General features: G+C 35.6%; 1 protein-coding gene across 6 annotated transcripts in view; it reads left to right on the forward strand.

The window, feature by feature from the left end:
• The window catches only part of dip2ca (disco-interacting protein 2 homolog Ca), a 130,484-nt gene that overhangs the window by 89,538 nt on the left and 23,109 nt on the right, over nt 1-17,837 (forward strand). For 4 of the 6 annotated variants that reach the window (XM_048174099.1, XM_048174094.1, XM_048174096.1 and 1 more), the window contains 13 exons: nt 1,084-1,207; nt 1,990-2,099; nt 4,534-4,636; nt 4,745-4,809; nt 4,898-4,991; nt 5,792-5,911; nt 9,676-9,790; nt 11,172-11,311; nt 11,471-11,607; nt 13,287-13,495; nt 15,714-15,828; nt 16,292-16,493; nt 16,607-16,716. In XM_048174099.1, coding sequence (XP_048030056.1) covers nt 1,084-1,207; nt 1,990-2,099; nt 4,534-4,636; nt 4,745-4,809; nt 4,898-4,991; nt 5,792-5,911; nt 9,676-9,790; nt 11,172-11,311; nt 11,471-11,607; nt 13,287-13,495; nt 15,714-15,828; nt 16,292-16,493; nt 16,607-16,716 — 1,644 coding nt within the window. The remainder of the gene's footprint in view (nt 1-1,083; nt 1,208-1,989; nt 2,100-4,533; nt 4,637-4,744; nt 4,810-4,897; nt 4,992-5,791; nt 5,912-9,675; nt 9,791-11,171; nt 11,312-11,470; nt 11,608-13,286; nt 13,496-15,713; nt 15,829-16,291; nt 16,494-16,606; nt 16,717-17,837) is intronic. The other 2 variants (XM_048174095.1, XM_048174097.1) reach the window with 1 other exon arrangement.

The raw sequence follows: 17,837 nt of genomic DNA on the forward strand, positions 1-17,837 counted from the left end.
TATGCATTTGGCAGATTTACATTTTTACTTAGATTGCATTCAAGCTACGCATTTTATAAGGAAATCGAACCCATGACCTTGGCATTGCTAGTGCCATGCTTTACTGTTTGAGCTGCAGAAACACCAATGTAATGGGACTAATGATTACCATATTCAAATACCATGGTATTTGCATGGTCATTAAAGGTACTTTGTAGAATATTGTGATAATGCCATGGTACATATGCAAAAAAACAAACAAAAAACATGATAATAATGTCATAGTACTTTGACTATATTCCATGGTACTTCTGAAATTATACTCCAAAAACAACTGTAATACTTTATTAATGGTAGATATTAAAAAAACAAACAAAAAACATGGTAGTACCATGATACTTCTGGGTTCTCTTTTTTAAGGGTACTCTGATGAAAAGTACTAAAGAGTACCATGGTTTTACCATGTTTTTTGACCATGTACCATGGTGTACAATGCAAATACCATAGATCATGAATTTCATTACCATGGTACATGTGCAAAAATGATAGTATCATGGTACTTTAGTATATACAACAGCACTGAATGGTATTTACATGATACTTCAAGGTACTTCAAATAATGATATATACCATGGTACTGAAAGCGTACTCCAAAAACATCCAAAAAACAATGGTAGTACTATGTTGACATGTCAAATAAACTTGGTAGTCCCATGTACTTTTGTCTACTTTTTTGTAAGGTTACTCAAAAAATAAGTACTAAAAACTACTATAGTTTTTGAACATGTAGTTCTCAGTAATGTAGTAAACATACAGTATATGAATTTCAATACTATGTTATATTTCAACGTAAGGTATTTTTATGTTTTACTATGTTAAAAAATGTGACATTTGTCAGGTGGAGGTGATTTTAAAATTCTACCATCAAAGATAAAAGAGTTATTCAAGTATTACGGGTAAACATCATTTCTCAGTCTTCTGTCTGTAATAAGTAGGCCGTCACCTCCCCTGCAGTGTATTTTGCTGCTGTACTGATGATGGATGTTAGCTGGTCTTAGCCTATTTGTCTCTGTGTGTGTGTGTTTGTGTGTGTGTGTGTGTTAGGATGCAGGAAGTCAACAGATCGGCTTTCTCCTGGGCAGTTGTGGGGTTACTGTGGCTCTGACCAGTGACGCTTGCCACAAAGGCCTTCCAAAAGGGCCCACTGGGGAAATACCACAGTTCAAAGGTCAGTGCATTAATACACAACTCCAAAAGTGATGTATAGTGGCATGTAGTCAGACTATAAGTATAAAGTCTAGTCCTTTACAGCTTAATATGACCAAGAACCACCCACTTAGACAAGAAGAGACCATCTGATTGACATTTACATTGTTGTAACATCCCATCAAATCAGATTAGAGTCTGTGTACGTAACACAACTGTTTTCAACATTGATAATGATAAGAATGTTTCTTGAGCATCAAATCAGCATATTAGAATGATTTCTGAAGGATCATGTGACACTGAAGCCTGGAGTAATGATGCTGAAAATTCAGCTTGCCATCCATCACAGGAATAAATTACATTTTAAGATATATTAAAATAGTGAGAAACTCTGTGGACCGGCGAGCAAACATCAAGAGCACGATGGGCCGTATCATGCGTGTGATGTTATCTGAGACAGACGTGCTAGCAGTCAGCATTTTTTGCCCTGTCTAGGCCGCAGTAAGACGAGAGAAGGTATAAATAGAAAATGTAGAGGTAATGATTCTGTGATGTTGTAATGATTAAGAAGTCCTGAGAGGATAGTCATTTATCCCGAGACAGAGAAAAGAAGGGCTTACTCTCATCCCGATGCACATAGTCATTTAGCCAGTCACCCTAATCACTCACTATCGTTCTTTTGAACGATAATCACCACTAATAATGGTAATGATACTCATGGTTGACTCATCAAGCTGCATGAATATTAATAGATTGGTATGAATATTTATGTGTTCTCTCTGTTTGGTCCCACCCACTCATCAGGATGGCCAAAGCTGCTATGGTTCGTCACAGAATCCAAACACCTGTCCAAGCCACCACGTGATTGGTTCCCTCACATCAAAGATGCAAATAACGACACCGCCTACATAGAGGTGAGCTAACCAATGGAATTATGACGGTTATGGAAATATCAGTTTATTCAAATCATTTTACCGGCCGTACATGCACAAAAAAATCCCAACAGTCTGGGATTGTTTTTCCATATGCTGCACCCCACCAGCCACTTTAATTGTTTTATGATATCTGATTGGTAGATATTCTATGTCTCGAGCCACAGAAATCAATATTTCCTATCAGCATGCCGGGCACAGCTGCCTCCATTAGAGAGTCGCTGGATAATGGATGATAAATGATTAATGTTTGTTTAATTGTGAATCAGGACTCTTGTAGGAGATGCTGGTTGATGGAGTGGGGCTGGTCTCGTGTTATTGAACCAGTTTTGAGTGAGCTGTCTCAATGTTCCTCACCAGATCCCAGAAATCTGAGAGTCTGTGCAAAGTGGCTGGGTGTCAGATGTCCATGGTGCTGGGCCGATGTTTGCTTTCTGTTTTACTGTACGCCTTTTCAGTACAGTATAAAACACATGCCCAGAAGAAGGCGCTTTACTACTAAAATCAAAAGAAAAATAAGAAATTATATTTTACTTAAAGAAAACTAAGCCTTTTTAGCACCATTAAGATTTTGGCATAGTGACATTTATTTTTATGACAATAAAGCACATTTTCCCCTCAATTCTTATTACTGTAAAGCAAAAAAAGCTCATTTTTAATTATGTAATGTGAAAGTATTATTATTAAAAGTATAAAAAAAGAAATGAAGTACATTTCCCCCCAATTATCACAAAAAGCTCATTTTTATTTACATAATTGAAAAAAAAAAAGTATTATTATTAAAATTTAAAATATATTATTTAATAAAGCACATTTTTACCTATTTATCATTACTGGAAACCAAAAAAATAATATTTTAAGATAATTTTTCTGATAATAGATAATATGTAAAAGGTCTTGTTATTATTATTTTTTTTAAATAATAGCATTTTCTCCAATTATCATTATCAATTACAGTTATCGAGCAAATTGTTTGATTATATAGTATGAAAAAAAGCATTATTAAAAATAAAAAAAACGTAATTACATAATATTCCTTCATACATCCCTTTAATTTATACGGAAGAGGATTAGAGCCAAGCAATAATAAAAAAATAAAACCATCTCGAGATTAAAGTTGTTAAATTTCGAGAAAAAACTCGTTAAATTTCGAGAAAAAAGTCTAAATAAAATGTTGAGACTAAACTCGTTAAATTACGAGAAAAAACTTGTTAAATTTCGAGAAAAAAGTCAAGATAAAATGTTGAGAATAAAGTAATTAAATTACGAGAAAAAACTTGTTAAATTACGAGAACAAATTTGTTAAATTATGAGAAAAATGTCGTTAAATTTTGAGAAAAAACACATTAAATTTCGAGAAAAAAGTCGAAATAAAATGTCGAGAATAAACTCATTAAATTACGAGAAAAAACTCGTTAAATTTCAAGAAAAAAGTCGAGATAAAATGTTGAGAATAATGTAATTAAATTACGAGAAAAAACTTGTTAAATTACGAGAACAAATTCGTTAAATTATGAGAAAAATGTCGTTAAATTTTGAGAAAAAACACGTTAAATTTCGAGAAAAATGTCGAAATAAAATGTTGAGAATAAACTCGTTAAATTACGAGAAAAAACGTATTCAATTTCGAGAAAAAAGTCGAGATAAAATGTTGAGAATAAAATAATTAAATTACGAGAAAAATGTCATTAAATTACGAGAAAAAAGTCGTTAAATTATGAGAACAAATTCGTAATTTAACAAATTTGTTCTCGTAATTTAACGACTTTTTTCTCATAATTTAATGACTTTATTCTCAACATTTTATCTCGACTTTTTTCTCGAAATTTAACGATTTTTTTCTCGAAATTTAACAACTTTAATCTCGAGATGGTTTTATATTTTTATTATTGCTTGGCCCTAATCCTCTTTCATAAATGTATGCTTATTTTAATATTAAATAAAAAAAATAACATTTTCTCTAATTATCATTATAAATTACAATTATCAAGCAAATTGTTTGATTATATAGTATGAAAAAAAGCATTATTAAAAGTGAATTTTTTTTTTTACATAGTATCCCTTCATAAAGCCCTTTAATTTATGCTGATATTAATTAAAAAAAAACCAATAATATTGTACTAATATAATTTAATAATGTATTACAGTGATGAGAATCTAATAAGAATAACAAAAACCTCAAAAGTTAAATGTCTACATGGATTATGGTAATAAGAATTGTGGGGAAGATGTCATGAAATTGTCCTGAAAGTTAAAAAATAGAGAATTACTTTGATATTTTCTTCACAGGTTTCACACATTCATCCTTACAGTAGTGCGTTAACGGCCATGCAATCTGTGTTTGTAAAAGGATTTGATACGTTAATATTTGTTAATGATTTCCCTGTATGACACTCTGGTGTTTATTGATTTACAGTATAAGACCTGTAAAGATGGGAGTGTTTTGGGTGTGACAGTGACACGGATTGCACTTCTTACACACTGCCAGGCCCTAACGCAGTCTTGTGGATACACAGAGGGTGAGTCCAACAAGAACAAACACACACCGCGTTATACCTCTAGGTCAGTCCCCTGCCCTTCTCAGACTCAGTAATATATTAAATCTGTCTTTTCTCTTTGTCTTTCAGCTGAAATCATAGTGAATGTATTGGATTTTAAAAAGGATGTGGGTTTGTGGCATGGAATCCTAACTGTAAGTCATGCTTCTAAAAAAATAATGTAAACAACACATCATATGTTCCACATTCAGGGTGGTAATATGTCACTTCCTGTTTCCCCAGAGTGTCATGAACATGATGCATGTAATTAGCATCCCATACTCCCTGATGAAAGTCAACCCTCTGTCCTGGATCCAGAAAGTGTGTCAATATAAAGGTCTGTCAGACAGTTTTTTTACACCTGGTCAGATATGATTAAATGATAGTAATTTATATAGTAGATTTTTTTTTCCACACTAAAACTATTTTAGTATGTTGTTTTTGTATTTTGTTTTTATCAACAAAAGTGTTTACTTCAAGTCCTATACGACTAAAAATCTAAATCAAATAAATAATATTTAAATAAATGGTGTTGTGGTGTTGTCATTAAGATAATTATGTATGTTTTTTGCATAGTAAAATAAAACCTAAAGCCAAGTTTGCCTTTATTTTTGCTAAATAATTTTGTCAGATAAATACCTTAACCAAGTTTAGTGTTTTGTTCTTCCCTCATATGTAAAATATTTTAAAAAATATGAAATATTTTCCTCATATTTTAATATTTTAATTGAACTTGTAGGGTCATTAAAAACAAATATCCCCTCCTGGCATCCTTTTTGACCACTACTGTGTATATTTTTGACTTTATGTGAAGGAATTTATGTGTATGCATTGTTTTGTTTTAAAATATATTTTTTTGTGTGTGTGCTAAAAATGTAGACTTGATATAAATAGACTTCAGTCTTAATCTTTAATCTTACTGGTCATTTTTCATGAAACATGAACAGGACAAAATTTTGAATAATCATTTGTAAAAATCCTCGTTGGGACCATTTAAAAGTTTGCTCAGAAATTTGTTCTGCTCATGTTTCATGAATTAGTCATATGAAAGTGACAGTGCTCTTTAATACAGTTTTGTATGTGTCCAAGATGGCCGTTCTTGTGATTTTTATAGTGAATTTGTGTGTTTACGTGTAGGTAAAGTGGCTTGTGTCAAGTCCAGGGATATGCACTGGGCTCTAGTCGCTCACCGAGATCAGAGAGACATCAACCTGAGCTCCCTGCGCATGCTGGTGGTGGCCGACGGATCCAACCCATGTGAGCTTTCTCTCTTTCTTTCCCCTCTCTCTCCTTTTATTAACACTTCCTTTCCCTTCCACCTTCCTCTCACACCTGTTTGTTTCTTGAAATATTCCTCTGACTGGAAACAAGCTGAGGTTTAAGCAGCTGTTTACACACCGAGCAACCTGAAAAAAAGCTAAAAGCATCATTCATAAGTGTGTAATATAAATGTATACACTCATATATGCCCTCTGGGATTATAACTCACAGAAGAGATGAGTCAGGATAGATGATGCCCAGAAGCCATTTTCCTTGCATATACAGATACATAATATAAATGGATGGATGCTCCGAAGGACAAAACGTTCCTTCTGCTGCCTGTTTCATCCTAATGCCAATGTAAATGCCAGTAAGATACAGTCAGTGTGTTTCTGATGGAATGTTCAAGAAGTAAAACGGTTTTAAAGAGTCGTATGAGGCTTTTTCCTGGTCTTTTGAGATGAATAGATTGATGTACTGTGTGGACATAGCTGAACATTTATAACGCAGGGATCCCTTTCCAGTTTTTATTTTCGTTTCGGTAACTTGCAGAGATGGAGATATAAGCTGTGTCTGTCTTGTGAAGGTTTCAGATTCTTCGATATTGTGGTCTGTGTGTGACTCAAATGCTTTGCTCTCCGCTCAGGTATAAAAGCTGCTGTGGGTAAGATTTAATGATGAACTCGCACCGTGTCGATGGAGATAACATTTCAAGAATTGCAAGTAAAAACAGATGTAATTTCCAAACAGTGTGAGCGTAGCCATTGAAACGTAACATTGATTGGTGTATTGCAAAGCATTGAATACATAAATTGGTCGGAACAACTTGAAATATTATTATATTATATTATATTATTGTAAATTGACTTTTCATTAACTTCTGAAAGGCTGCACAACAAAGGAAATGTAATCGACTTTGTTTTCTGCAGGAAAATGATCTGAAGTTTTTAATGATTAAATGATGGTGAAGGGTGAGAAACCTGATGAGCCACACAGTTTTTGTCTGTCAAATAGCCACAAGTTCCCGACCTCTTTTATAGATGGACAAAAATTTTAATTTTCAGAAGAAAAAAATAGAAAATATATATAACTTAAAGAAAATAAAGCCTGTTTTTGGACTAATAATATTTTAATTATCAGTAACTGTTATACTGAAACATCTCATTACTGCAAATATATATTATTTATTAAATAATTTGTTGTACCTAATTTATCCTAATTTGGAGCTAATTTAAAAATTAAATTTTTTACATTACTGTAATGAGAAATTAGATTTTTAATTTCTTAAATTTATTTTATTCTATTGCAATAATGATAGTTTTTGAGAAAATTGTGCTTAATTTTAATTAAAGGTGCCATCGAACGTTTTTTTACAAGATGTAATATAAGTCTAAGGTGTCTCCTGAATGTGTCTGTGAAGTTTCAGCTCAAAATAGGGCTGGACGATTATGGCCTAAAATCAAAACCTCGATTAATTGAACATTTTACCTCGATTACGATTAATGAACGATTATTTTATTTATGATTTTTTTTTTTTTTTTTTTTGCCCTCATAGTTCACTGACAAGGTTTGTACTGTAAATAGCCTATGATTGACTATTAAGGTGGGATATTTTTTTTTCCTGTTGAAAGAGTGATCTGACATCATAGCTTACTATCAGCAGTTATTTTATCTATGGTTTGTAACATTTCTTACAGGTTTCTGCTCGTTGTAAGTCAGATAAAGATAAATTAGCACAGTACCAGTAGTGATTGCGTGTGTGAATTAGTCATACCGTCTCTCTATTAATTGTGAAGCTGTGGGTTGTAAATAGTTCCTTCAAAAGTAGAAAAAATAGATGCTGTAACTTTTGAGTTTCTAAGCTATTCTAGTGATAAATCACAGGACAGCGCTGACAACAAGTTTCTGCGTTCCTCTGTGTGCGCGCGATCTTCACGTTTTGCGCAGCTGTTTGTATGAGTGTTCGTGCCACATGCAGCTGCGCGAGCGCGGCATAGATATATGTATATATCTATGCGAGCGCGGTAGCTCGATATAATAATACACATCCGATCGTCTAATCGCTTGAATGTCCAAACCATAAAACAAATACAACTGACAAAGTTTAGTCAAGACGCAAGGCTCACCGCTCGCGCGCCATCACTATGTGTTGAACCAGCGTTCACCTCCGTGTTTTGCTTTTATGCCACTGACTGGACTGGGCGGAGTCACGTGGCTACACACGCAGTTATGTTTTTAAGGGGGAAGTATTAACAGGATTAAAAAACCGAAATAACCGACATGGGAAAATTACGTCAGTTAGAGGTTCTGAATTTCGGTTTCGATTACTTTTCGATTAATCATCCAGCCCTAGCTCAAAATACCCCATAGATTTTTTTTTTATTAATTTTTTTTAACTGCCTATTTTGGGGCATAATTAGAAATGTGCCGATTCAGGTTGCGGCCCCTTTAAATGCTCACGCTCCCCACCCACGGAGCTCGCGCTTGCCTTAAACAGTGCATAAACAAAGTTTACACAGCTAATATAACCCTCAAATGGACCTTTACAAAGTGTTCGTCATGCATACTGTATGCATGCGTTGGATTATGTGAGTATTGTATTTATTTGGATGTTTACATTTGATTCTGAATGAATTTGAGGCTGTGATCCGTGGCTAACGGCTAATGCTAATATTACACATTGTTGGAGAGATTTATAAAGAATGAAGTTGTGTTTATGAATTATACAGACTGCAAGTGTTTTGTGCCATTTTCGTGTTGTTCTTGCTTGCTTACCTAGTCTGATGATTCAGCTGTGCACATCCAGACGTTAATACTGGCTGCCCTTGTGTAATGCCTCGATCATGGGCTGGCATATGCAAATATTGGGGGCGTACATATTAATGATCCCGACTGTTACGCAACAGTCGGTGTTATGTTGAGATTCGCCTGTTTTTCAGAGGTCTTTTAAACAAATGAGATTTACATAAGAAGGAGGAAACAATGGAGTTTGAGACTCACTGTATGTCATGTACTGAACTTAACTATGCCAAGATAAATTCAATTTTTAATTCTAGGGCACCTTTAAATTAATGCCACAATGCAACACATTTAATGGTCATAAAAATAGGCATGATTTTCTTTATGCAAAATATAATTTCCATTTATTTTTTTTGTTTTAACATGAAGTATGACATTAAAACATGAACATTCAGATTTATATATTCAAATGTATTCTGTAATTTCAGCCATTAGGTAGACAAAATGTAAACAATCACAATAGAAGTTGTTTACATACAGATATCTTAAAGGTACAGTCGCAGAATCAATCTGTTTAATTCTAAGGCTGGTCATGAAAAACATTTTTTGGTGCAAGAAAGCTTAGACTAGCATAAGTGGTCTTCAGGAGGAAATAATACTATAGAACAGTGCTTCCCAACCACATTCCTAGAGGCCCACCAACAATGCACATTTTGCGTGTCTCCTCAATTAAACACACCTGATTGGGGTTATCAGTTCATTAGTAGTGACTCAAAGATCTAAAATGGGTGTGTCAGACAAAGGAGACATGCAAAATGTGCAGTGTTGTTGGGCCTCCAGGAATGTGGTTGGGAAACACTGCTATAGGATATGGCCTCTTTAAACTGGGTGTTTTTAGTGAACCGTCCCTGTAAGAGCTCTGTTCCCATTGTACCCTACAAATGTTATGATACTTCTAAAGGTGAGAACTGTTTAAATGTTAACTAAAATAGACATTACATTTATTCTCTCTTTCTATGCAGGGTCCATCTCATCATGTGACGCGTTCCTCAATGTCTTCCAGAGTAAAGGTCTACGGCCAGAGGTCATCTGTCCATGTGCCAGCTCAGCTGAAGCCCTCACCGTGGCCATCAGGAGGTGGGAAGAGTGCTGACACATTGACCACTCACTCACCCTGTAACTTCAGCTTGTATCCAAACTTGCATCCAGAACATTTAGATCTTTAGTCTCTTTTACGAGTTTCGTATTCCAAAAAATTTGGGAAAATGATGGAAATATGGACACAAACAATTTTTCTGTTGGTTAGACAGACAGATTGAAGTTAATGGTTCATCCAGAGAGCTTTACCAAAGACTGTGTATGTCTTTTTGCAATTTTCCAAAACCTTTTACAAGAAAATAATGTTTTTTTAGGCTGCCTCCATAATTACAGCCCTGAATAGTCCTGACATCTTTGCTTTGTGACCGAATCAAACTCGTGACAGAACGCAGAGCATATGGTTTTCATTCCACAGGATTAACTCCATCACTGGACGTTTTTACAGACCTTCTCTCTCTCATGACAAATTTGAGGATGAGAACAGCTTGTATGAATTTGAACAAAAAGTGAAATGAATTGAAAGCTAATAAAAGAGCCTGGTGTCATAGAAGAAAACATCACTGTCTAGTGAAGTCAGAGGAAAAAGTTGTTTCAAATGCGACCAACAAAACGTAATTCCGATATTTCTGTCATCAAAGAAGTTACGTCATTGTTATTCGTAGATTTACAGAGCAAACTAATAGTAACCTCATTTTTCACCTTTAACCCTCATTTGGTTTGGCCCATGTGGTTCGCAGAATATTTCTCACTCTGGTAATAATTTCCTTCCACGTTATATTTCATTTTTATTTCAGAGCTCTAGATGATTGGTCCAACATTACTGCACTTCTGCTCTGTTCCAAAACTTAGACAGCATTTTAAAGAGTCAGACAGTATGCACACACCCGACACGACAGCTGTTCGGAAAAAAAGTCACCTTCTAAGATACCTCATTTTGATTGAATGTCCTTTCGAAATCCCTGAATGCATTGCAACAGGCTTGTACATGCTGTACAGGAAATGTTTATTATAAATATACTTGTATTATATTCAAAACTACTGAATATACAAAATAGAATGGTGAGTCAAATGCTGTTCTATGTTCCACATCAGTTTATTGTAAGGTTCCTTAGTAGGCAGCACCCTGTGTAGTGTGCAGACAGCAAGGCAGCACACTAGTTTTAGAACACAGCTATTATTTCCAGCATACCACATCAGCACACCCTGTTTTTTTGCTCAAATAAAGCCTGCTGTTCCTTGCCAAACATATCTATTAGCTCAGACGGGTGTCTTTTAGAGGACATTGTGTGTGGGTGGGGCTTAGGGCTGTCTATCAAAACTAGTTGGACCAATCAGCTTCCTCTTCAGGTTTACATTGCATTAGCATCACTGTGAAGCTGGATTCGCAACCATGATTCCATATGATTATTTCTCGTTTTAGGCCCACGGATGACAGCAACCAGCCGCCAGGTCGAGGAGTGCTGTCTATGCAGGGTCTGAGTTATGGTGTCATCAGAGTAGACTCAGAGGAGCGTCTGTCTGTACTCACCGTACAGGATGTGGGCACTGTGATGCCAGGAGGTACACATATGTACATGCATGAATGGTTCTGAGAAAGTGGTAAATATTGTTGTACGTTAAAGAAGGGCGTTTTTTTAATGTGTACGCCTCTCTCTGTGTGCTTTATTTACTGCTGCATAAAATGTTTGTAATGTGTTTATTGATGTTGTGTATGTGCAGCTCTGATGTGTGTGGTCAAACCAGAGGGAGTTCCTCAGCTGTGCCGAACAGATGAGATCGGAGAGCTGTGTGTGTGTTCCATCGCCACGGGAATGTCATATTATGGGCTCTCGGGCATGACAAAAAACACCTTTGAGGTTTGTGTCCTATCAGAGCAAGATCGATTTGGCTGTAGATTCTCCTTCCCACAATCCCTAGATCTCTGCTCGAACTGATGCTAAAGTGCTCCGATCAAAGTCTTTTCTTTGGCTTGTTTGTTAAATTGCTCTGAAATAATGAATAGGGCATTTTCACACTAAGGGCCAGATTTACTAAACGGGGCAAATTTGTGTGAGAGCGCAATTCCGAAAAAAACGCCGATGGGAGTGGAAAGTTCTGCACGTGATCTACTGACGACAGACAGACGCAGACACAGTCGGATCATTTCCACAATTACCAACACAACCTAGCAAGAGCAACGCAAATTAGCTTCTGGTTTAAGACTTGCAAGCTGTTAGTTAAATCTGGCACAAAATCTGATATCTGAAGCCGGATTTCACCTCATAGAGTACAGAAATAAAACAGGTGATCGTGAGATAAAGTATAAGAAATGAAATCTATGTGAAATATAATATCACACTATGAGATATAAAATTGCAATTTCAAGAAACACAGTCACAAATGTGAGGAAAAAAGTCACATTTGTAAGTTAAAAAGCCCCAATTGTGAGATATAATGTTGCATTTGTGAGATAAAATGTCATAATTATGAGAAATAAAACTGCAATTGTGAGATAAAATGTTGCAGTTAGGAGATATAAAATTGCAATTGTAAGATATAAAGTCACAATCAGAAATGTGAGATATAGCTGCAATTATAAAATATAAATTCGCAATTGTGAGATACATATAATTACAGTATAATATAGTAAGATACACTAGAAAGTTGCAAAAAAAATGTTTCTCAAAATTGCGACTTTTATTTTCTTTACTTCAAAGCGAAACAGACTTCCGTAGACTAAATTGCGTGACCAAATGACACAAAAGTATACAAATATTCACTATCCAAAACTATTTAGGTGCCTATTTTCTCAAAAAAAAAAAAAAAAAAATCCAAAAACAACAACAAAAAAAAGTTCAGAGGCCCAACTGAATTCTTTGGTGTCCAAATAATTAAACTTCACCCTAGCCTCCGAATAAAATAATGCCAGATCATTGAAATGCAACATTTTGGATTCGGCCAGTGGCAAATCTTGGATATTTTTAATCTAATCTTAGATTTCTGTCATTTACAAAGTGAAAATCTGTTACATGAGCTACATGAAGTTTACGAATTTAAATTTAAATGTAAAGATTCAATTTTCAACCAGTCAGTAATCATTTCAGTGTATTGTTAAATGGGTGAGAAGTGACTCTGTATAGCTCCCGCCAAAAATATGTTATATTTTATCCCACTCCCACCCAAAACTTTCACGTTTTATCTTGTTACCGCCTGCAAAAGCCCGTAGGAAGAGGTCTGTGTGGATTTTTCAGTCCTGGTCTGGTTAGATTCTGTCTCGTTCTTGTATTTTTTCCAATTTCCCCACACACACGTCACTTCAGATCTCCAGTGACAGACTTCTCCGTGCTGTTATTATTAGATAATTATATTTTGTGGGAGCCCACGAGTCATTTCTTTCTCCCGCTTCCCCCGCACGTATCAGTATCTTCCCTCCTGCATCTGCACTCTACTCCATAGCCATAATTCTAGAGTCAACTTCCACATTTTTATAAAGTATTGGATTTACAAATGTATAGTTTGATCTTCATTTTTGTTTTTTTGTTTTGTTGGCTGTCAGGTTTTTCCCATGAGCAGCTCTGGGGCTCCTATCAGCGAGTACCCCTTCACACGTACAGGGCTGCTGGGCTTCATAGGCCCGGGTGGGTTGGTGTTCGTCTCTGGAAAGATGGACGGTCTGATGGTGGTGAGTGGACGGAGACACAACGCTGACGATATTGTCGCCACAGCGCTAGCAGTGGAGCCCATGAAGTTTGTGTACAGGGGCAGGTGAGAATACTTTAAAAACGAACAAACATAGCATATTCTTCTTCGTCATCAAAGACTGGGTGGTATATATAGAGCATGAGTTTGTTTGCTTTGAACATGCTGAGTGCAAATTAAATGGATTTAACACCTGCTGGGGTGGCAAGAGCAAGAGTGTGTGTGCTCTGTGTGTTGTGTTGTTCTGTTTCAGTTGCCTCTGTGAAAGTACCTCAGGTTTTATTCATCAGTTTTCTTAAAGCTTAACGCAATGTGGTAAAGCAGATGTGTTACAGTAATAATGTAATTTTAGCGCTGTAGGGTTATTTTGTTAACTAAAACTAAAGTTGTAAAAATACATTTTCATTACTTGAAACAAAATAAACATTAACTGAAATAAAATAAAATATAAAAAAATTTCATTTAGTTTAAGTTGAAGTACTAAAATAAGTAAGGAATAATTGACGAAGGGCCGTTGAATTATTAGAAAATAATGCACACCCGAGGTGGTAATTCGGCCACAATGCGAAGCCTCGGGTGTGCATTATTTTCTAATAATTCAATGGACTGGAGTCAATTATTCTGCTTATACTATGGTTACCACACCTCAAGATATTGTTCAGAGAAAGAGAGTATGTGTTTTCTGTAATTTTGTGGCAATAATTTGTCGTTTACTATATTTATTTGCTTGGTCATTGTCGTTGTGGGTTTTGTTTCTTTTGCTGTTGTAGGCTGTACGGACCTTTGAAATAACTGAAATCATTTGGCAAAGTGATATGAAATTATAATGCGGTCAAGACCTTCCTGGAACTACTTTAGCCGTGCGTTTCCCTGAAAATAATTGCACACCTTAGAACGTTCGTCAACCAATCGGATTCAAGAATTCAACAGTCCCATAGTTTAACTAAAACTTAATAAACTAATACTTAATACAAAATATATTGACATATTTGAAAATAATAATAAAAATGAAAAAAACAAAACAAAATTACTAATACTTTAAAGGTGCCGAAGAACATGTTTTCAAAAGATGTAATATAAGTCTTAAGTGTCCCCTGAATTTGTCTGTGAAGTTTCAGCTCAAAATACCCCATGGTTTTTTTTTTATTAATTTTTTTAACTGCCTATCATTATAAATGCGGCGATTCAGGGTGTGCGGCCCCTTTAAATCTCGTGCTCCACGCCCCAAGAGCTCGCGCTTGCCTTAAACAGCATAAACAAAGTTCACACAGCTAATATAACCCTCAAAATGGATCTTTACAAAGTGTTCGTCATGCAACATGTCTAATCGCGTAAGTATAGTATTTATTTGGATGTTTACATTTGATTCTGAATGAGTTTGAGGCTGTGCTTCATGGCTAAAGCTAACATTACACACTGTTGGAGAGATTTATAAAGAATGAAGTTGTGTTTATGAATTATATAGACTGCAAGTGTTTAAAAATGAAAATAACAACAGTCTTGTCTCCGTGAATACAGTAATAAATGATGGTAACGTTAACCACATTTAACAGTACATTAGCAACATGTTAACGAAACATTTAGAAAGACAATTTACAAATATCACTAAAAATATCATGATATCATGGATCATGTCAGTTATTATTGCTCCATCTGCCATTTTTCACTATTGTTCTTGCTTGCTTACCTAGTCTGATGATTCAGCTCTGCACAGATCCAGACGTTAATACTGGCTGCCCTTGTGTAATGTATTGAACATGGGCTGGCATATGCAAATGTTGGGGCCGTACATATTAATGATCCCGACTGTTACGTAACAGTCGGTGTTATGTTGAGATTTGCCTGTTCTTCGGAGGTCTTTTAAACAAATGAGATTTATATAAGAAGGAGGAAACAACGGTGTTTGAGACTCAATGTATGTCATTTCCATGTACTGAACTCTTGTTATTCAACTATGCCGAGGTAAATTCAATTTTTGAATCTAGGGCACCTTTAAAATTAAAATAAAAGAGAAAATCAAATATCATTCAAATATAATAAAAAAATGCAATCTTTTGCGACACATCAAAAAACATTATTGTAAAGTATTAATCATTAATTAACCAGTATTATTTTCATTATTAATCATTATAAAATAATTAATAAATGTAATTAAGTATTACAATTATTATTATTATTTTTAAATATCCATTTTAATAATTCAATTCAATTCTGGCCACTAGTTCCTTGTTCAAGATGTTTTAGGGGTCGGTCTGATATCTCCTTTCTGTATCTCCATCTTCAGGATAGCGGTATTTTCTGTGACGGTCCTGCACGATGAGAGAATTGTGGTCGTTGCCGAGCAGCGGCCAGACTCCACAGAAGAGGACAGCTTCCAGTGGATGAGCCGTGTACTGCAGGTATTTGTCCTTTTTATACCCACCCTTGCCGATCAATTTGGGCAGCGACGACTTGCTATTCCCGTCCAGTCTGACGGGAGTCACCTTAATCACTGCGTACCCCCAGTCACCATCCAAACTGAATTAGAGATCAAGCTATTGCTGACCTGTGTACTTTCTGTCAGCACTTTACGGGTCCTTACCGGCATGTAAAAATAACAAGAAGCATTCAGGCACAGAGGTTGGCCTTCATTTCCACCCACCCAGACGGTTCCATTCCACTCTTTTGTTGTAGGTCATTAATCTTGCAAATATGGTATTTTTTCCTTTCACTTCCTGAATTCCCGTTTGGTAATTTGGTTCTCCCCGAGGCATCGGTAAAGGTCAGCGGCTGCATCAGATCTCAGCTGGCAGCCTCTTCTCGGCTTCTTACGAACTCTATTTTTAAACCTCACCTGACAATCGAATACGTCTCTTTCTGCAGGCGATAGACAGCATCCACAACGTGGGGGTGTTTTGTTTGGCTTTGGTGCCTGCTAACACTCTTCCCAAGACTCCGCTGGGAGGGATCCACCTGTCGGAGACCAAGCAGCTGTTTTTGGAAGGCTCCCTGCATCCCTGTAACGTCCTAATGTGCCCTCACACCTGCGTCACTAACCTGCCCAAACCCAGACAGAAACAGCCAGGTCTGTCTGTGGCAAGGTCACCTCAGATGTCATACGAAATTAGAAGTGCCAGAAATGCTGTGTCTGTTGTCACCTGCTTGTTTATTATGTACTTCCTCTGCTCGGTCCTGTAGAGATTGGACCCGCCTCTGTGATGGTGGGAAACCTGGTCTCAGGGAAGAGGATCGCTCAGGCCAGCGGCAGAGATCTGGGCCAGATTGAAGACAATGATCAGGCAAGAAAGGTGTGTGTGTGGTACCATGGGGCCTCGATTTTCATCTGTCACTCCATTCATTCTCCCTCCCCTCTCATTCATTCCCCACCTCCAGCAAGCCATCCAGTCCCATCCAGCCAAGAATATGCACAGAAATCGACACGTGTTAGTCTTTAATGCCAGCGTTTCAATACATTAAGCTGCCTCAGGGGGCTTTTTAGAGGAGATGTAGCACCTGAGTCCCAAACTGAGAAAAAATACCAGGTGTATTTTGCATTTTATTTTTATATATATATAAAATAAAATAAAAAATATATACATTTATTAAATTTTAAGATATTTTAATCACAAATGAAATGGCTTGTATTGGACAGTTAAACTGAATGACCTTCTGACACTTCTTTAAAATCTTTAAAATACCTTTATGTGACAGATCTAGGTATACTACCTTACATACTTTGGATGTCATATCTTTGTTTTTTATTATTATTAAGGCCTTTGGACAAAAAAAACGACCCGTCACGTCATTGACCCATATATATATATATATATATATATATATATATATATATATATATATATTTTTTATTATTTATATATATACGGTATATATATGTATGTACTGTATATATAAGTAATGAAAAGAAATACAATTAAATAATGTTTTATTGTAATAAAAGTAATTTAAACTAATTAAAATAAAGAATAAAATTCAAACAGCACATACATATTTGTTTTTTTTTAAAACACAATGCATGTAATAGAAAAAAAGATGTATTTTTAGACAGTAGAATTCCCTTTTTTCTTTCTTAATTATTACAAACAGTGTTTTTTTTTTTTTTCCCTCTGGTCATTTTCTCAGCATGAAATATATGAAATGATTCATTCTCCTGCATCTGTCACAAAAAAATTGAAGACAGATTATGGTTTTCTTCTCTGTGTTTTCATTTTGGTGGCTTAATGTTTGGAATATTCCACACGTATCACCGCATGGATAATTTTAGTCTTCTTAATTAAACCTCTGATGGTATATTTTTCCAGGTTTCTTGACGACGGGTGATTTGCAACAGATGTTTTGTATTTTATAACTTGCGTGGATTTAAATCGCTTGTGTCACTTACATCAGCGGGAGTCAGATAATCAATCTTACA

Source organism: Megalobrama amblycephala, linkage group LG22 (assembly GCF_018812025.1).
Source record: "Megalobrama amblycephala isolate DHTTF-2021 linkage group LG22, ASM1881202v1, whole genome shotgun sequence".
NCBI classification, from domain to species: domain Eukaryota; kingdom Metazoa; phylum Chordata; class Actinopteri; order Cypriniformes; family Xenocyprididae; genus Megalobrama; species Megalobrama amblycephala.